Genomic DNA, 21,713 nt, shown 5'->3' on the forward strand with positions numbered 1-21,713 from the left:
ACGGACATGCAGATCTGCTGAGGAGTACTTTTTAGGGGATGAAAGAATCTGGGCAGACAGCAACTTGGTAGGGAAGTTTCTGCCATTTCTTCCAGTATGTGTAAATGTTGTTCAAAATGGAGACACTGTGACTCCAAGTACAAAATCAAGCCTATTATGAACTATCAGCCAATTTGACTTGTAAAAACCAATTCCTAATGTAGATAAGGTAAATTAATTGATTTTATTTTTAAACTTAGCCACCTGTCTCTTAGGTGCTTTAAGATGCCTCCAGAAAAGGGACTATCACCAGTGCAAAATTAGTAGTAGTATTGTTATCATTAGAAAATAATTAAGAATGCCCATTCAGTGGTTATTGCCACATAAATCTTATGGACCCAAATATAATTGTCTTGATTTATTTTGAGATTCTTTAATGTTCACATGCATTGCCTTTTAAAGATGTCTTATATTAAGAGACTTATTAGCACATCTTACTGTAGCTGAAAGTAATACAAAGGAAGATATATCTAGAAATAAGGATATCACTATCAGTCTCTATCCTAGATCAACCAAAAGCCGATAGCTATGTGAGTATAGAAATAGTGACTAGTTCCTATAGGCAGAAATGATGCAGTCATTTATCTTTGCTCTTTAGGGAGGAAATGGGAGCATTGGAAAGCGAGGCCTGGATTAGTTGTGCATACTTGTGCATTTATCTATTGCATACAGGAAAAGGATAGTGAATGCCCTTCAGTGAGACGTAAAAGAGCAACTTTTTCCAAGACTAGTAAGACCTGATTTTTTTTAACACATTGAATATTTTGTTTGATTTTTTTGGGGTAAATGGGGTAAGGAGTCCATTCCATATTGGGGCACTGAAGTTTCCCTTTTTCATTGTTGTTTCCCTCACTTTGCACATACACAAAACCAAGGCTCCACATTGCAGCTGCTTTCTTGCGTTAAAAGAGAGAGAGAAAATGATGTTTCCTTCAGAACCCCTTAACACCACTGTAACTGGTCAGAGGATGTACTGTTGAAAGTAGTAACACTCCTTCTGACCATGGGGGCTAAGTGTGTTGCCTCCTTTATATTTCCAGTCAATGCTAAGCCAACGAGTGAGAGACTGCCAACAAACACATCTGAGTCTCCCACAAAGCAATACAGGGCTGGACCTCAAAATATAATTCTTTGTGATTAATTTTAGATTGATATGCATCATTTATACTGTAACTCATTCCCCTGGATTTATAGGCAGACAGGTCTTCGCCCAGAATGTGTAGTTACCTGCATAGCTACTAGAGAACCGAGCTTTCATGGTAAATTTAGTCTTTTTAATACACCTCTACCCCACCATAACGTGACCCGATATAACACAGGTTCATGTATAGTGTGGTAGCAGCGGGGCTCTAGCGGTGCTTTAAAGGGTCCGGGGCTCCGGCTGCTGCGGGGAGCCCCGGGCCCTTTAAATCACCGCTGGAGCCCTGCTGCCGCTACCCCGGGGCTGCAGCAGAGGGGCTCGCTGGCGATTTAAAGGGCCTGGGCTCCCCGCAGCGGCCATAGCCCGGAGCTCTTTAAATCACCGCCGGACCCCGGCCGCCCCTACCCCAATATAACGGGGTTTCAGCTATAACGCGGTAGGGATTTTTGGCTCCCCACGACCGCGTTATATCGGGGTATATTGAATAAAAATAATACTTTGCACTTGTATAGGGTCTTTCATCTAAGCTTTTTAAAGCACTATCCAAACAGTATGATTAAGCCTCACAATCCTTCCAAGACCCGAATTAAATGTCATTGCTCAGGTACAGAAATTTGAGCTGTCCAAGGTCACGGAAAGTCAAACTGGTAACAGAACCTAGTCCTGTGCTCTAATCACTGGATACGTTCCCTGTCTTAAGATGGAAAGTTATTGAGGTTGTCTCCTTTCTTTATAGTGCACATTCTCCCATATGTGCCCAAAGTTATAATTTTGCAGTTTTAGGTTTTTCTTCAGTAGAAATGAAGTGTTGAATACAGTAATGTAGCTGCTTTGTAATTTAACTAGCACACAGTGTTTGCATTGATGTAAAGAGCAGGCTTCCTCTGGGTGCTGCTAAGCCATTCCTACCAGGAGTGACGCTTATGTTTGTATTTTCAAGAGATTTCTCAAGAACAGTTTGTTTATTTTCCCTTTGGAATGCACCAGATTGCATCAAGTGGTCAGTTAAGACGTTATAGTTAACAGAGCAAAATATGCCTTAGCCAGCTACAAACACTTAATCCTCCCCATACAAATTCCTTAATATTTTTGTAGGCTGGTTAAAGCATATTGTCCAGTCCACTTTGCATGTGTTACTTCAGCTCTGAAAATAGCCCAGCCAGAGCCTGAACTCCTAAAATGTCACCAGCAAACAGTGGGGATGGGGCAAAAATCCATGTTGATCAAAACTAATAGGTTTGGGGCTGAGAACCTCAAATTTCTAGGTTGGTGGGGAGGGGAATAAAAAGCCTGTGGGTTTAGAGTTTGAAAACATCTTTCCTAGCCCACTAGTGTTAATGTTCCTCTAAATCATATTTTCCCTCTTACTACTTTTCCTCCCATCATGCAGTTTTTTTCAGCATCTTATCTCTAGCTGCAAGAGTACTACTGCACCATACTACTGCTTTTAAGCCAGCTAGCAGGATGTGTTTCTGAAGAAATGCAGTCCCTTGTCGTCCATAGATGCTTTGTATGCCATGGCAAGAAAATCTCAAACTCTTGTCAAATTTTGTTCAACTGCAATGCAGTTGAACTTGCCACCCCTGTCCTTTGAGCAGTCCAATGAGGCAGTGAAGCTGAAAAAATCAGTGTAATGAATGAAAACAGCGGGAAATGGTGAGCAGCTGTGGATTGCCACAGTAACCAGGGAGAATTTTTTAAAACAGTGTAATCTCTTGCGGAGTGCTAGGGCTTGTCTACAGGGAAATTGACCAGCAGAACTATAGCAGAGTAAGCTGTTCCACCATGGGTTTTTTTTTTTTCCTTCAGAATAGGGTCTCTATGTGGACTCTATTCTGGATTAAAACTGATTTAATTATGGAATAATTACTCCACTTTGTAATATTCTGAAATAAAAGTTACTCTTAGTCAAGAATAGAGGTTCAGAGAGAGAGCGTTATTCTAGAATATCTGTGCTGGTCAATTTACCTGTGCAGACAAGCCTTTCATGTGTGCCTGAAGTAGCTCATGCTCTTGGGTTTCATCTATCCTAGAAAAAGGAGTAGGAATTTTCCAGCATGGATAAAGTTGTATCCATGCTGGTGTGAGCTCTGGTATAGAGAGGGCATAAACTTTATTTACCACCATGCCATCAGACCCTGCAGATGCTGAAAAATGGCCACAAAGCCAGATTTTTCAAAGGTATTTAAAGATGCAGACAGGTGCCTAGTGAGGTTTTCAAAAGCACCTAATCATCTAACTCCCATTGCGTAAATACCTTTACAAATCTGGCCCAAATTTTCTGGTGTAGATGCTCTCTTGGAGAGGGGTATGTGTTGTATTTTTAACTTATTGGCTACTTCATAAAGTTGCATTGTTGGAACCTTTGAGTGGGCTAGAGTTTACTTCATTGCCCTTCTCCAGTAGCTAAAAACCCGCAACTCCCATAGAAAAGCACCTTGAGACCCAGAATTCAGTCATTGAGGGTTTTCAGCAAAGATTGCACAGGGTCAACCTCCCCACATTCAAGTCCAAAAGAACAAAAGGAATGAACTTAATTCTGAAGTTTATAAAACCTTATGATAAAGAAACAATAATAGCAATTTAACGTCTACAGCATAACATGGTTACTTTGTCAGCCACATACAGTATCTTCACAGTTATACATAAACATAAAAAAAACCCAAAATTAAATCTAATTTTAGATTTAGATCAGTCCCCACAGAAATACAGTGAGAAGAAACTCGGAGTTCCCAAAGGCTTTGGTTGAGTTCACCTGAGTCTTAGTCTTTGATCACCAAATCTATGCAGTCAGGTGAGTCAAAAGCAACATCTTCCCTCCATTTTCAGCTGGAATCCATACAGATTCTTCCTCCTCCTCCTCCTCCTGCTGAAATCTCTCATTAGCTAGTCAGTGAACCAATTAACCAACCACTCAGTTAAGTATATAGATTTTTTTTTTTTTTTTTTTTTTTTTTTTTTTAAACCCTGCTGCAAAATGTTTGAGTTAGGAAAAACAGCCTGCTTTCTGCTCCTGAGGCTCAGCTTCTCTCAGCCCATACGGTGCACATGGCCTTTTCCAAAGCAACTTGCCTTCAGATATTTTGAGTCCAGTAACCATACCCAAAACTACTAGACCAATTCCAGAAACTTCCGAGTGTGGAGAGCTAATTGGTTTTTTGTTTGTTTGTTTTTTTGTTTTTCCAATATCTTATTACATTTATTCATTAGAGACTAAACATCCACTTCATTGTATAACTGCGTTGTTGTTTAACTGCTATATTTCACTGCTCTTATCAGATTTTAAACCAGAAATTTTGAAGGTGGCACTTGGCTTCTCATTGGTGACAAACCCCAAGAGTTGCCACACTGCCATCCCACTCTGGTCAGGAAAACAGAATTAGACAGATCCTCCCATGCCCTCTGGAAATGGTTGATGTGTTCATAGTCAGGCAAGTCAAATACAAACTTATCCTGGGCCACCTGTTGTGCCACTGATTGCACCAGCCTACCCGCCACCAAACAGCTGAACATGGCGGCAGCGGCAGAGCCTTACAGCCGCAGAAGCTTCGCAAAACAGCCGACCACTCCGCAGCCTACATAATGTTGCTAGGCAGATGCACAGTGATCAAGACCCTACTCATTCCTACCCCCCCCCACCACCAATAGAGCTCTGAAAGAGATATCTCCCTATTAGGCACATGGATTACATGGTCACTGACCTAAAAAGAAGCCTCTCGGTTTGAGAGTGAAGACACATGTCACAAACAGAATCCCATAACACAGCTCTGTGAAGAGGAAAATGGACCAGTAGGAAAACTCTAAGGTTGTAAAATTTCATTTGAGGAAGTGAAATAAAAACTGTGGCCACTACTGAGACTCAGTTAATCACTTTTCACTTGCCAGTGCTGCATGACTAACCTCTCCGTTGGCATATAGAAAACACTGGATATTGGAAAGCTCTCTCATCTGTGTGCTTTCTTCCATGCAGACCCCTACGCCTAGAATCCCCTCACTGACCTGGTCTTGTTCCAATCAACTTCCTCTTCTGCTGCCACTCACCACCCCCACCCCCAGCTCTTGCCCCTTTTTGTGTCTGCATTAGACAGTCTCACAACTCTCCGTTCAAGTACCTGAGATGTCCTGCTCAGCCCCGCTAGCCCTGGGCTGGACTGGGCTCAGTGCAGATGGAATCTTTGGAAAATGTAGCTGTTAGACTCTGATTTGTCTTTGCTGACCATGTGTGACTTTTTCAGAGGCTTATACTTGGCCAAATTTGGGAGTTCTTACATAAGAACAGCAAAAGGCACATCCCCGATATCAGGACAATGCCCCTGCCATATTTCAAATCAAAGCATGGAGGCACTGGAGCTTCCTTATGAAATTGTGGTAAGAGTTTAACATGGGCAAAACAGTTTAGTTTTTCCCTAATCTTATAATTGGGAACCATTTTTGATTAAACATTTCCCCCAAAAGATTAGGCTGAGGCATACACCGAGCTTGAACAGTTTCAGCCCGAACAGTTAAAGTTTGGCCAAGTTAAAACCAATGGAAAATAAGGCCATATAATTGGTGTTGTCAGGCAATCATAACTATAGGCAGTGCTACCAGTTCACCTTAATCTCTTGATTCTCCCTTTGCCATGCCATTTTAGGAGCAATAAACAGATGAATGGAATTGATTTTGTATCTAAGACAGTTTGTGCTGCACATCCTATAAAATCTGCAAAATAGTTCATTTTGAAAAAGCAGCTTTTATTAGCAGCTAGCAACCAGGGTAGAGAATAGCTAGCCAGTCAGTTTTCTTTGATACAATACTTTTAGCCTGTAGTTTCATCGGTTCTTTTATCCCTTGATCTCCTGCTGGAGAGTTTTGGGGGTCAGTTTTGTGGAGGCTCAGAGAACTTTTTTTCCAGCTCGCACAATTGAGTTAACGTCAGTTTTCTATTGTTGCCTGATAATAAAAGATAGATGTAGATGAGCTGAATGAACTTCTTCCATCACAATGTTACTATTATAATATAATTTCAGTGCATATGTTCAGAATATATTTCAGGTCATCTGTTTCAATTCTGGTAGTAAAACAATTTGGAGTATAAAAAAACAGGATGTTCAAATATTTACATTTATTACTAGCTATTTATACTTTTTTTATGTCAGATATTTCTACTGTAAACAAATTTATGCAGAGGTAAATGAACTTTGGATACACGATGTATGGCTGAAATGATCAAATTAGGGCATTATGTCCTAGACCCTGTCTGCATTACAACTTTTATCTGCTATTTTGTATCTGGTTACAAGTTACACAGTTCAGTTGTGTTAACACAGCAGCTATCCGCCATAACTGTCTGGGTACACATCCTACTATGCTGCTGAAACACGTCTTGTATCAATGTATCTGGGCAGTTATTCCATAGTCACTTAGCATGGGATAGAATTCCCACAGGACATGCATCTAGAGTTGAATCATAGTACATGAGGCAATGCACTCTGGGATGTCCTGCCCAAGAAAGGTGGGGTTTTCTTTGTTTTTTGTGGCTGGGGGGCAAGGTGGGGGTTGTGGAATAGCCAATCCAGTAACATGGTCATGATTAGGGTACTCTGTTCACACTGGAAAAAAAGTGTTTTCCTTTAACCAGTTCAGCCCACAGTCATGCGGCAGCCTGCTCCTGTGGTAGGGGAAAAACGCTTTTAGCTGAGCACAGTAATTACACTGCTCTACAGCCAAAATGCTTCTGAAATAAATGTAGTCAAACTTTACTAATTCTGGGTCACTGAGAACGAAAATGATGCTTAAAATTGTTGATTGGCTCTAGTTTTCAAGATATGCTATTGGGTCAGTATATACGACCCTTGACTTGGGAATGGCGGAGGATAAGTGAGTTATAAAGGGAAGGGATCTCAATTTAAACCAGAAATGACTAAAATACATCTTTGACTGGATCTATGAATAAATCTATGACTGGGTTTGGACAGTACTTGCTTTTTAGGCAAAACAATGAATGATGCAATCTGAAGCTGGTATTGCGTCATACATGATATGAATTGCATCATGTTATTCCTAGAAGTCATGGATGATGCAATCATAACGAAGCTTACATCACTCTGCTGAACAAATTGCCCTATATCAGCTCTAGAAATCAGTGTCGTGCTCTCTTATTTGTCAGTGTTTGATTTTGCAAAGGGACACATTTCTGTTTAGCCAAAGTGAGCAGAGATGCCTAGTACTTGTGTGAACAGTGCAGATAACTTCTGCTATGTTTGTGGTGAAGTGACTTTGCATCACAAAAGCGCAATATAATCACTATGGTTAAGAAAGCCTATCACCTTTATTTTGGCTGCAAAATTGGAGATCAGGACAAGAGGTGGGCCCCACACATATGCTGCAACACTTGTGCAACAAATCTTCGCCAGTGGTTGAACAGGAAAAGGAAATCTATGCCTTTTGCAGTACCAATGATTTGGAGAGAGCCAACAGATCATACCAGCAATTGTTACTTCTGCATGGTGCCTCCAGTTGGGAAAGGTGTGTCAAAGAAGAAAAAGTGGACTGTGCATTATCCAAACATTCCATCAGCTATACGCCCAGTACCCCACGGAGAAGGACTGCCGGTTCCTGATGCACCAGAATCATTTTCTCTTGAGTCAGACGAGGAAGAGGATGAAACTTCTGGTCCTGAACCATCAATGTCACAGGACCCACATTTTCTCTCATCCTCCTCCTCTGAACCACACCTCATAACACAAGGTGAACTGAATGACCTTGTCAGGAATTTTGAACTTCCCAAGAGTAAGGCAGAGCTGTTGGGCTCCAGACTACAGCAGTGGAATCTCCTGGCAGGTGATGTTAGGGTTTCCATGTTCCGTGACCGTCAAAAGGATCTTGTCCCATTCTTCTTCATGGAAGGTGATCTTGTAGCCTGCAACATCATCGATGGTGTGATGGCAGCCCTCAACATCATTTACAATCCAGATGAGTGGAGACTGTTCATTGATTCATCGAAGACGAGTTTTAAAGCTGTTTTACTGCATAATGGCAATGTTTTGCCATCAATTCCAGTTGGTCATGCAGTCCATATGAAGGAAACCTATGACAACATGAAACAACTTTTGAGGTGCATAAACTATGACCAACATCAGTGGCAGCTTTGTGGCGATTTGAAGGTTGTTGCTCTCTTGCTTGGTCTGCAGAGTGGATACACAAAGTACTGCTGTTTTCTCTGCGAATGGGATAGTCGTGCAAGAGATTCCCACTACATCAAGAAAGATTGGCCACTCCGACAGTCATTGGAGCCTGGGAGGAAAAGTGTTAAGCATCCACCACTTGTTGAATCAAGGAAGATTTTGTTACCACCCTTACACATCAAGCTGGGTCTGATGAAGAACTTTGTCAAGGCCATTGACAAAACACAAGCAGCTTTCAAGTACCTCCATGGAAAATTTCCAAGGTTAAGTGAAGCTAAGGCTTGGTCTACACTTACCCCCCAATTCGAACTAAGGTACGCAACTTCAGCTACGTGAATAACGTAGCTGAAGTTCGAAGTACCTTAGTTCGAACTTACCTCGGTCCACACGCGGCAGGCAGGCTCCCCCGTCGACGCCGCGGTTCCCCCGTCGACGCCGCGGTACTCCTCTCGTCTAGCTGGAGTACCGCAGTCGACGGCGATCACTTCCTGGTTCGACTTATCGCGTCCAGACAAGACGCAATAAGTCGAACCCAGAACTTCGATTCCCAGCCGCCGAACTAGCGGCTGGGTGTAGACATACCCTAAGATAAAGGAAGGTGTCTTTGTTGGTCCTCAGATTCGTGAACTTCTTCGAGATCATGCATTTGACCATGCACTGCGCGGCAAGGAAAAGACGGCATGGAAAGCCTTCCCGTTAGTGGCAATAAATTTTCTCGGAAACAACAAGACAGACAACTACAGGTTGTTGGTGGAAAACCTCCTCAAGGCATACAAAAGCCTTGGTTGCAACATGTCACTAAAGATACATTTTTTGCACTCTCATCTAGATTTTTTTCCCACCGAACTGCGGAGCAGTGAGCAGCGAGCGATTTCACCAGGACATTGCAACAATGGAGAAACGCTATCAGGGCAAATGGAGCCCATCAATGTTTGCAGACTATTGCTGGACAGTGACAAGAGATGCTCCATTTAATGAATACAAGAGACAAGCCAAGAAGCGCCGAGTAGACACTGAATAGGACTAAACTATGTACAGAATAGTTTTTTGCCTTTTGTTTCATAATAAATTTTATTTCTGTAACCCTTTTCCTGATTTTTAAAGTGTTACATAAACAGGACAGGTGAAATATTATCATGTAAAGCAACCATAAACACATGAAAAGACCTAGGTTTACAATTTATGATTAAAACTCTACTATCTACACAATATACATAGACATAAAATGTAAAAACTTAAATATCTTAGAAACAGTAGCCAATCAGTTGTTTTAATTGTCATATTTGATTTCAGCACATCAAAATACATAATAAATAGCACATTTTATCTCTGAAGCAGACGACTTCTCAAAAATTGTAGACCAGTGTTATTGGAGGTTTTTTTACCATGTGTCCTGCAGACCCAACACCAGGTGTAGAGCCAGCCATGCAAGTAACTGGTTGCAGACTAAAAAGTTATAGGGTTGAGGGAGCCTACGGTAGTCCCATGACCTAGTTTGCAAGAGAGAGTAACACTGAGGGGACATATGAAGGCTGAGATGCTGGTATAAATAGTACCTTAACCCACTGATGGTGTGACTGATGATGATAATGGTTACTTCCCTCAGGGTGAGGAGAGGACACAAGACTGCTGTTTTCCTGGCATCACTTTTATATTAACATTTGATTCTACATTATTTCAAACTCCTTCGAGTGACTTTTGTTTCAGGATGCCTGTGATCATGGTGGGAAGTATTAAAGGAAAACTAGCTGCAAAAAGAAGGCTTTTATAAAAATGTATTGTAATATTTGCTGTTTTCTTTATTTGTCTTTTCAATGCAGTGAAGGAAGCAATTTGACCCCTGCTCATCATTACCCCGACTTCAGATTTAAGACATATGCTCCTCTAGCTTTCCGTTACTTCAGAGAACTTTTTGGTATCAAACCTGATGATTACTTGGTAAGAATTTTATAATTTTCCCCTGAACTACCAAAAAAAAAATGTTGTGATGTGAACACTATTCTAGTTCTATAGCAGAGGGGGATGGCTAACAATGCTCTAAACAGGAGTAGAAGTTTTTAGATTTTGTAACTGGTGTATAAATTTAGCTTTTGACAAAACTTTTTTTTAATTCTCCAGCTTTTAAGTGATTGCTATAAAACCTGCCATGTTAATTGATAGTTTAATACCTAGAGTATTGCTGCTAGTTCAGGTAATTATCTCTACACAAATATTATAATTAGATTTAAAAACTCATGTGAATTTTGCTAATTGAATTCTAATTGAGTGCTCTCATATGCTAACTGCCTTATTTATGTACTTTACAAGAAAACAGTGTTTACGTACATATGTTCTAACCTTGACATGGAAAAAGAGATGACCTGAGAAAGACATTGATACCCTTGTAAAGGCTACTTTCTGTTCTGTTCCTTTTGATTTGCAGTCTTAGGCCTGGTCTACACTAAAAAGTTGTCAGCCCAGCTGAGTAACTCAGTATTCTTCCATTGACCTAGTTACTGCCTCTCAGGGAGGAGGATACCTGTAGTGACGGAACCACCACTCCCTTCAGCATAGGTAGGATCTACTTTGAAATGCTACAGCGACACAGCTGGAACTGTGCCACTGTATCATTTCTAGTGTAGAGAAGCCCTTAATAATCATACTTAGGGCCCTACCAAATTCACGGTCCATTTTGGTCAATTTCACGGTCATAGGATTTTTAAAATAGTAAATTTCATGATTTCAGCTATTTAAATCTGAAATTTCACGGTGTTGTAATTGTAGGGATCCTGACCCAAAAAGGAGTTGTGGGGTGGTCGCAAGGTTATCTTATGGGGGATTGTGGTACGGCAACCCTTACTTCTGCACTGCTGCTGGCGGCGGCGCTGCCTTCAGAGCTGGAGAGCAGTGGCTGCTGGCTGGGAGCCCAGCTCTGAAGGCAGAGCCGCTGCAGAAGTAAGGATGGCATGGTATGGTATTGCCACCCTTACTTCTGCATTTGCTGCCTGCAGAGCTGGGCCCTCAGTCAGCAGCTGACATTCTCTGGCTGCCTAGCTGTGAAGGCTGCAGCGCAGAAGTAAGGGTGGCATGGTATGCTGTTGCCACCTTTTACTTCTGCGTTGCTGTGGTGGGGTGTTACCTTCAGAGCTGGGCACCCAGCCAACAGCCGCTGCTCTCCAGCCGCCCAACTCTGAAGGCAGCGCAGAACTAAGGGTGGCAATACCACAACCCTCCCCTAAAATAACCTTGCAAACCCCCCTTGAAACTCCCTTTTGGGTCAGGACCCCCAGTTTGAGAAACGCTGGTTTCCCTGTGTGAAATCTGTATAGTCTAAGGTAAAAGCACACAAGACCAGATTTCACAGGAGGAGAATAGATTTCTCGGTCCGTGACATGTTTTTCATGGCTGGGAATTTGGTAGGGCCCTACTCATACTGTGTGTCTCATGCACGTGCTCGAATGTGAAAATATAACAACCTTGTTGTTAGGTAGACAGGTCTGACCTTCCACCTTCTGGGGACCAACACTATCAAAAAGAGGATGGTCCAAGATCTTCCTCCCCCTACAGATCTGCTGCTGGCAAGGTTTGTGAGGGGTCTGTGTAGGGTGTCTTCCCCATTTGTTAAAAGGGCAAGATCAGATCATTTTGCAAGTTGCCACTTCACTTCAGAGCTATGTATCCCCCAATATGGAGGCCCAGCAGCTTTTTGCATTCCTTGTGCTTAAAGGTCTAATGTAGGGTTTAAAAAAACCTGCATTTTTTACAAATATATTTACTTGTGTTAACAAGTGAGATTCTTTACAGTTGAAAGAATTTTAATAAGCTATTTGTCAATTATTTTAAGTGAAACACACACCAAAATTGGTTTAATAAAAGAATCAAAATATTTCTAGACCATCTCTATCCAGTTTAATATTTCTCTCATCTTGGACTGTGAAACTAGCCTAGTTAGTTTTTAAAATAAAAATATTGTCCTGCAGTGTTGGCAGCCCAAACACAGGAACATTATGCTAGTGCTTGGGTGCCTTATACTGATCCCAACTTCAAATTAAAGTAAAACTTTCCATTGGGATATTTGTATTAGTTACATGGAAATATTTGTTGGGCTTTAGGTTTCACAAAGGCTTGTTTATACAATACTTAAACTGATTGCCATATTTGGGATTGAGAAGGAATTTTCCAATGGGTCAGATTGGCAGAAACCTTGACGGTGTTTTTGCCTTCCCCTGCAGCATGGGTCACTTGCAGGTTTAAACTACTGTGAATGGCGAATTCTCTAACTTTCATTCTTTAAACCATGATTTGAGGACTTCAGTAACTCAGCCAGAGATTAAGGGTCTATTACAGGAGTGGGTGGGTGAGGTTCTGTGACCTGCAATGTGTAGGAGGTCAGATTCGATGATCATGATTGTCCCTTCTGACCTTAAAGTCTAAGGGCAAATCTGTCTTGCCCTATCCTTTTTAAAAGATGGATCTGGAGACACTATAGTCTTAGGCCTTGTCTACACTGTGGATTTCAGCCATTAGTGGCTGGCCACCAGAGATGCTACCCCAGTGCAGATGGGAAAGCTGTCACAACCAATTTGTACCAGTGCAATTGAACCCAGTTTGAAGTACAAGTAAACTACACCGGTGGAATTTGTGGTTTATAGGTTTGCACTGGTTCAGCTTCCCCTCTGGCTAGCCACTGATACTTATAACTGGGGCAAATCACCACTGTAGGCAGTACTTCAAAAGGCTATGCAAATGATTTTAATCGAATCCACAGAGAGATGAATAAGAGTCTCTTGGGCCACATATTATAATGAGAGAGATCACAAGTGGAGCCCTGAATTCCAGGGGAGATTGGATTATAATAATGAGATCAGAAACCACTGGCTGGAACCAGTTTTTCCAGTTTGGATATGACTGAAATCCTTAACAAAAAATGGCAGAAATCTCATGAGAATATTTCTTGAGATTTTGCTGCTGTTATATACTCAGCCCTGAATTTGTTTAAAACCAATCCAGATTTGACCATCTTCTCTCTAGTTATAATATGCACAGTGTTAGGCCAGAAGAAGTACCTGAACCATTTTCTGTATTTCTAGAAAGGGCTACAGTGGTTTTAGCCCTGCTACTACTTTATTTGCTTCTGAAGGAGTTGGATTTTTTTAATTAAAATCAGTTGACAATAAAATCAGTCTCCCCATTCACAACCTCTTACCTCAACCCCAGTCCACTATACAAGATGTGATTCAAAATTCTGTTGTCTTAATCAGTTTCTTTTCAGGCTGCAATACAGCAACTGAAAATAGTGGGATTGCTCTTTTATACTGGTTCCTGTTAGAGAGAGGGGGAGGAGAGAAATGGAAGGAAAAGTATCTCAGCAACACTAAGTAGGTTTACACTGTTAATTTGCATTGGCGGGGCACAGCTGTTGTAGCTTTGCCTTCTTCCAAATGGTACAGTATGGAAGCGCTGCAGGAAGCAGGATGAAGGGAAAAAATAAATTTGAACAGCTTGTACAAATAAATGGTGACTGGAAAGTATACAAAACGCGGGTATTCAGCATGTCAGTGTGTTGATCGCAAACTATCTTTCTCTTCTCTGTCTTGAGCAAAAGGCTCAAGGTTTGGTTGAGCAAAAGTGTGTGAGTTAGGCTTTTATTTTGCAAAAAACAAATCCAAGGATAAAATCAGATCCTTGTCTCATAACATGTAATCCTGGATTTGTGATTTTCCTTATAGGCCATCCCTATATTATTGTAATAATGTAATTTATTATATTTTAATTTTCCAAATAATTGGCTTCAAAACCTCATAGCAATAATACTTTTCACTATTGAGGCTGCATATGTTGGCAGGATGGGCTAGAAACGTGGATAGTAACACAATGTAAAGACCCTCTTGATTCAAAGGTGTATAGTGTAACATTTACTAAAATGAAAGTGAAAATTTGATGCGTTGCCTTTTTAAAAATATGTACTACATGGTGAAACATTTGAACTCCAAGCAAGCATTTATTTTTTAAACTATATTTTCCCCTAAGCATACTTGTTGTTGTTCCATTCCTCTCCCTACCTCAACCCCCTTGTTCTTGCACATCTCTGGTTCACAGCATCATCTACCGATGTCTATAGGACCAAATCCTCGTCCCACTGAAATCAGTGGCAGAACTCCTTTTGAATTCAATAATACCCGGATTTAGTTTATAAAAAATGATTTCTTATAATGAAGCTCAGCCCTTATCAGGCACTTTTCTTGATAGTCCTGGTGGAAAGGGCAACTAGTTAAGGAACAGCCACTCTTGCAGTTGTAAAAAGACCAGTAAACTTGCTGCTATTTTAAGAATGATTCCCCTGGTACGTAAATAGTTTAAAGCACATCTTGTTTTAAGTATAGTTTATTTGTTTGAGGGACAGTCCCTTATTAATGTTACTGTGCTACAATTTCAATGTGTATGAAGTTTAGAGTGACCAGACAGCAAATGTGAAAAATCAGGACAGGGGGTGGGGGGTAATAGGAGCCTATATAAGAAAAAGACCCAAAAATCAGGACTGTCCCTATAAAATCGGGACATCTGGTCACCCTAATGAAGTTATTGATCTTAACTATGTCTGCTTTTTTAAATAGAGGAAAAGAGATTCTTAACCAAGATATTTTTATTAGCATATTAATCCCACTCTTCAGTTTATTACAAATGAAAATCCCTCGATTACTGGGTTTGGAGAGGAGACGGATACTAAGAGGGTTGAGTGGGGGCATGAAATGTGAATTAACATTGATGCAGTAAAACATTTATAAATATAGAGATTTTCTATTTTTCCCCTATAGGACATCTGATTCCCATCAGCTAAAAGTATTCTATCTTCTACATTTTATCTAATGTAAAGGCAAATTGCAGTATGTATTCTTGAGTCAGAGGGCTATCTCCTCACCATAATTTGGGGGTCATGGAACATATCCATGCTCTTCCAGTTCTCAACTGTTGTATGATCACCTATCTGTTCTAACTTATGCAGGGGCTGTGGCAGCTTGAGAATCGAGGAACTTTAACCATCTTCCTTACTGCCGTCTGTCCCCTCCCCCCCCCCCCCTTTGTACCAGCTATTCTTTTTAAAGATTTTTATATTGAAAACCACCTGTATTGGCTGCAAACTCCATTTTGTCTTTGTTTCAGTATTCAATCTGCAGTGAGCCTTTAATAGAATTATCCAACCCGGGTGCCAGTGGGTCTTTATTTTTTGTAACTAGTGATGATGAGTTCATCATCAAAACAGTTCAACACAAAGAGGCTGAGTTTCTTCAGAAGCTGTTACCAGGTTACTACATGGTGAGTAACTGCAGATCATTAATTTTTCTACTTCCATACATTTCCCATATCCTTCATGTTTCATGTCTCCTTTTATTTATGAATAATTTCATTGATTGTCTTCCAGTATTTTTGTTGATTTTTATTTAATGTTTATCTTAATATTTTTATAGATCTTACACTTTCAAAACAACTTCATTGTGGGCATACACTCACCAGCAAAAAGTAATTTAACCTAAAAGTCGAGGTCACTGCTATCCTAAATGCTAAAGGGACAATATCAAGATGTTTACATTTTAATATAATCCTTATCGTTGTTCCTAATAATTTAGTATTAAAATGGAAAGAATTTTTAAAATTCTAATTTATTTTTCTCCATTTATGTTTGGTTGCCCTTTGCATTTCATTCAAGGGGGCCAAAGAAACCAGACTGGTCAATTTCCCTTCTAAACTGCTTTAATTTTGGGTTTTCCTATAATTAGCACAACAACATTTTGTTGAAAAAAATTTCTATTCATATAACTTCTTTAAAAATATTTATTTTAACCAGATATATTTTGGGGCTTCAACTAAGTTGACTGTCTCTTTTAATATTGGCCAATTGTTAGCAAAGTGAATAAACTGACCGTCAGAAACAAATAGGACTAAATCCTGCAAGAGGCTACATTTTTCCTGATAGCTACTGAGCTCTCATGAAGAGGCAAGCCCCTCAGCACCTCTCAGGTGATGGTCAACACCTTGCAGAATTGGGCCTGTAGTGAACAGATGTGTCCCCATCTTCCCAATCCCCTTTCAAAAAAAAAAAATCACTCTTGGACACTTTCCACCCCATTTCTTTGAAATTTACAGTAATTATCTGATGGTGGTGGTATTAAGCTAATATAAAGTAACTGTGAGTTTGAATGTTTGTGTAAAGAGACTTCACTCATTCAAAGATTCAGAAAATATATCATAACTGGTAGTCTTCATTGTTAATCATTATAATCTGTTTGATTTATGTCTGAGTTGGCCATCATACAAGTACACATTATAGAGGCTTTTCTGCTTTGTTTTTGTGAACTAACCAATCACAAAGTTAACATTATACACACAAGCATTTACCAAAATAAAAAGGTTTAATTCATGCAATTCCTGTATCGAGGCTCCTTGAGGAGGAACTTTCTTACTTTAGTTGTAAAGGGGGACTTTTAACCATAACAGACTTTAAATAGAAATAATTTCTTCTTCACCTGTTTTTCATGTTGATAGTGATTGAAGATGTGAGTATCTAAAATGCAGTTCTTGCCTTCCCATCTCTTATCCTCTCCTGCTAGATACTTGGCCTGCTGTTGAATTTGGGATACGATACAGTTTCCATTTTGGCAGACTGTGATGTCATAAAAGGATCATTACTTTTTTGCATTCTGAAGTAGACAATAATCTGGGCTATAATAAACATGACCAAAATTGGCAGTAACTCCGGTTTTGCAAAACCTCACTGAGTCGGGCTTTTGTTTCACAAACCTAAACCAGAGGTGACTTGAATAAAATGGGATCCAAACTCCTTAAAAAAATCTTTGGGTGAGAGGGTCGTTCTGTTAAAAGTCTTCAGTACATCTCTAGACTTAATCAAGAGCCTTCTCATGAGGGCACATTAAGGCCAAATACAGCAAAAATGCTGAGTTTCTGCTATGCTATTGACCTAATTTAAATAGATCCCGTGCAAGAGGACAAAGAAACCCTATGGTGTGCAGTGATGAAAGACTCCGTGTTTCTCTTCAAGGCAGTACAGAAGAGGAAATGTGGTCATGTCAGAAGCTTAAAATGTACAGAGTGAACTACGTGGCCAAAAGTGACATAAAATGGAATCAGCAGGCCAAGTCTCTTCCCTCTACATCACTGCTCTTGCCTCCTCAGTGCACAGGTGTAGGGAAACATGGCCTGGCTTTTGGGATGTCCTGGGCCTTTCTTTGATTTTGGCCCTGACACTTCTGTCACGCAGATCCCTCAGTTTCATTTAAAAAGTCTCTTATCTCCTGGGTTGTGCTAGCTTTGTCAAGTTTGGGCCCAGTGGGATGGAGAGAATGAGTGACTGGTCGAAGAAATTGTTTAGAATATAAAATAACACACACCCCTTTTTCAATGTTAATATGCTTAAATGTGAAAACCCCTCTAAAATGTGAATGTTTATAAAAAATCTATTCTACCTTTTTGGTTTTTTTTTAGAATTTGAACCAGAATCCAAGGACACTCTTACCAAAATTTTATGGACTATACTGTGTTCAGTCGGGGGGCATTAACATCAGAATCGTTGTGATGAACAATGTTTTGCCTCGGGCAATGAAAATGCATTTCACATATGACTTGAAAGGCTCTACTTATAAACGGAGAGCATCAAGAAAAGAAAGGGAGAAGTCCAACCCCACATTTAAAGACTTGGATTTTTTGCAAGAGATGCATGAAGGACTGTATTTTGACTCAGAAACGTACAGCGCACTGATGAAAACACTACAGAGGGATTGCCGAGTAAGTAAAAATTGTTCATATTTAAAGTGACATTCAGATTTGTTTAATCCAGATATATACCAGAGAACACTGAGAACAGAATCTGGCTCTGTAAATCATTCAAACTAGTGAAGCTTTCTGATGCAATTTAATTATAAACAGATTCCAACTGCAGTTATTTTTTTAAAATGGCATAAGTGTTCTATCTCCAGCTGCTGAGATTTGACATGGGTGCTATGTAACAGTAAACTGCTTTCTGTGGTGAATACCGATTAGAAGACCATAATAAAAAAGGATTAGAACTCAGAGGTTTTGTACTTTGGGATTTTTTTAAATTGTTCTCTGAGGTATAGCAAGTATAATTGTTGTACTGTTCTCAAATGTGCAAAAGTATCTGCAGGCTTGTCCGTGCTGTACGTTGCTTTGTTAAATGAATCTGTGCATTAGCAAACAAAAGTTGACAAAGTGAATGAAACCCCAGTTGCAGCAGATTCTGATTTAGTTCTAGAGCAGGGGTCGGCAACCTGCGGCATGCGAGCCGATTTTTACTGGCACGCTTCTGCCAGCCGGGGTCCCGGCCACCGGCCCCGCGCAGCCCGCTGCCTGCCTGGGTGAACAGAATCCTAGGCCGGCAGCGGGCTGAGTGGGGCCAGACAGTCTGGGGTTCCGGCTGCCGGCCCCTTGCCAGCCGGGGTCTTGGCCCCGTTCAGCCCGCTGCAAGTCTGGGATTCTGTCTGCCGCCTGCGCTGACGGTCCGGGGTCCCAGCCGCCAGCCCCGCTCATCCCGCTGCCAGCCTGGATAGACGGAACCCCGGGCCGGCGGACAGAACCCCAGGCCGGCAGCGCGGGTGGCAGACGGAACCCCAGACCGGCAGCGGGATGAGCCGCTCAGCCCGCTGCGTGTCTGGGGTTCCGTCCGCCGGCCCCTGCCAGCCGGGGTCCCTGCTGCTGGCCCCGCTCAGCCCGCTGCCAGTCTGGGGTTCTGTAAAATTTATTACTGGCACGCAAAACCTTAAATTACTGAAGACTTGGCACGCCACTTCTCAAAGGTTGCCGACCCCTGTTCTAGAGCATAATCCCGTAAGGATTATATGACAGAGTGCCTGTTTGAGCAGGACTGGACTTGATGAGCCAGGAGGTCTCTTCTGGTCCAAGGCTGGAAGGGTAGGGAGTAGAACATATTGCAAGTCTTTTCAAGGGGAGGGTGAGAATGTCTGCCCTTGCTCTTAGGAAGCCCCTCTATCCAACTGGGAGGATGGCATTGGTGACAGTGGAGAGATCTCTGGCCTTGCTGTGAAAGGGAGAGCGAGCACAAAGGAGGAAATGGGGGAGATTCCCAGGGCTCTGAGAGGTCCACTGAAGAAGAAAACTGGATTCTGTAGGAGTCCTAACAGTTCGATGAGAAAACAGCAGCATGGATGGGATGAGCTCATAGCCTAGAAAGGGCATCCCTCACAGCACTTAGTTGTTTGCTGCCACCTGTGCTGCTGTACGTCAAGTCTTGTTGTTGAACATGAATGTTACCTTTTGTTTAATAAATGAGTGTCTGAAATGGCTTGTGCTTTGTAAGTAAAACAGGGTGATCTAACAGTCAGCTGAATGCTCACTGTCAGACACTTTTCTAACAAAGGGCACTGTTCCTTTAGTGTTCTGCAGTGAGCATGTCCTGAGTTTCTGCCATTAGCGATAATGCAGAGTGCACCAGCGTGTCACATCTGGAAATCCAGATGCTCTTTTCTGCCCCCAATTGTCAGAAAGGTTAATTACACAATCAAAGCTTTGAGAAGAAAAATCTGGTGTACAGAAAATGGTAAACAGGTTGTTTAAAAGAGACAGAAGTAGACTGAAAATTAGATTAAAAACAAGAATCAGTAATTTGATTATAATATGTGAAGGGGTTTCTTATTGGAACTGTATTTCAAATCATGATGTATTCTCCGCATGTAGTCTATGTTGAGGTAAGGGCTAAACATCAGTTTTCACAGTGTCACCTTAATTTAACTGTTAAAAAAAAAAAAAAAAATAGCCTGAGGTTTTCAAAGGCAGAGTTAGGATTTATTGTTGTCACAAAGGGCAGAGAAGCAGGTCTTTGAATACTAAGGGCTTGTCTACACCACCACTTAAGTCAACGTAAGTTACGTTGCTCAGGGGTGTGAAAAAACCATGCCCTGAGCTAAGTTCCCTTTAAGCTGCGCAGCCGCACAGCAGCCTATCAAGCGCCGCGCAGGCACTCTGGCTGCGGCGGGGGAGATTCCTCTCCCCAAGCCCCGACCTAGCCCAGCCATGGACCTGCCGCGGCCGGGGGAGATGCCCCTCCCCAGCCCCAATCCAGCCCCGGCATGGACGGACCTGCTGCGGCCGGGGAAGACGCGCCCCTTCCCGGCCCCAATCCGGCCCCGGCATGGACGGACCTGCCGCGGCCGGGGGAGATGCGCCCCTCGCCCCCTCCCTAGCCCCAATCCAGCCCCGGCACAGACCTGCCGTGGCAGGGGGAGATGCCCCTCCCACAGCCCTAACCCAGCCCCGGAGCTGCCATGGCGAGGAGAGGAACCTTCCACCCCAGCCCAGGTGCTGCTGCGGGGGGGAGGGGGGGAGAGAGCTGGGTGGAGTTTGTTCGTGTTCTCTCTCTTTCTCTCTCTCTCTCTCCCCACCCCCCGCAGGGCAGCCTGTACCCCAAACCCCTCAGCCCCACCCCAGAGCCTGCACACCCCAACCCTTTGCCCCAGCCCTGAGCCCCTCATCCCTAGCCCCACCCCAGAGCCCACACCCCCAGCTGGAGCCCTCACCTCCCCGTACCCTAACGCTCTGCCCCAGCCCTGAGCCCCCTCCCATACTCCGAATCTCTCGGCCCCACCCCCGCCACATAAATTTTATGTGCACCATTATGGAGATGATGTGTCACACATCACCTACATGTTGGTGCACATAACAAAATTCATTCCACACATGGATGGGAAAAATTAGAGGGAACACTGGCCCTGAGCGACGTAACTTGCATCAACTTAGCGCAGTGTAGACACCGCTTTGTCGGCAGGAGAGCACTCTCCCATCGACATAATGCGCCTTCACCAGACGCGCTACATTGAGGCCACTACATCAATAGAGTGGCACTGATTTAGCACAGTAGTGAAGATAAGCCCTAAGATTATAGATTTTATATTTTGTATGTACATCTTCTTATGAGTCCACAATGTCTGTTGATTTTTACCCCTCTACCCCAAACCAAAAATAACATTTATTCATACATATGAAGGTTGACAAAAATGAGGACCAAAATGCAGATTGTGATGCTGTCTTACACTAGTTCAGTGGTTCTCAAACTTTTGAAAGATGAACCTGCCCTTCAGAAAAATGAAACCAGCTAGGGTGACCAGATAGCAAGTGTGAAAAATCGGGACCGGGGTGGGGGGTAATAGGAGCCCATATTAAAAAAAAAAAAAAAAAAGCCCCAATATTGGGACTGTCCCTATAAAATTGGGACATCTGGTCACCCTAAAACCAACTGCTACAACTTCAGTCCTGCCCATGTGGTGTTAGAGGCCTACCCAGTATGAACAATCACTTAGAATAGATTACATAAACTTTCAGAACGATACTTCATCTCCCTTTCT

At 42.1% G+C, this 21,713-nt stretch overlaps 1 protein-coding gene across 1 annotated transcript in view; it reads left to right on the forward strand.

Moving 5' to 3' along the window:
- The window catches only part of PIP5K1B (phosphatidylinositol-4-phosphate 5-kinase type 1 beta), a 133,119-nt gene that overhangs the window by 31,598 nt on the left and 79,808 nt on the right, over positions 1 to 21,713 (forward strand). The window contains exons 3-5 of the mRNA XM_065405907.1: positions 10,167 to 10,284; positions 15,487 to 15,639; positions 17,824 to 18,123. Of these exons, the coding sequence (XP_065261979.1) occupies positions 10,167 to 10,284; positions 15,487 to 15,639; positions 17,824 to 18,123 (571 nt within the window). The remainder of the gene's footprint in view (positions 1 to 10,166; positions 10,285 to 15,486; positions 15,640 to 17,823; positions 18,124 to 21,713) is intronic.

Source organism: Emys orbicularis, chromosome 6, assembly GCF_028017835.1.
Source record: "Emys orbicularis isolate rEmyOrb1 chromosome 6, rEmyOrb1.hap1, whole genome shotgun sequence".
NCBI lineage: Eukaryota > Metazoa > Chordata > Testudines > Emydidae > Emys > Emys orbicularis.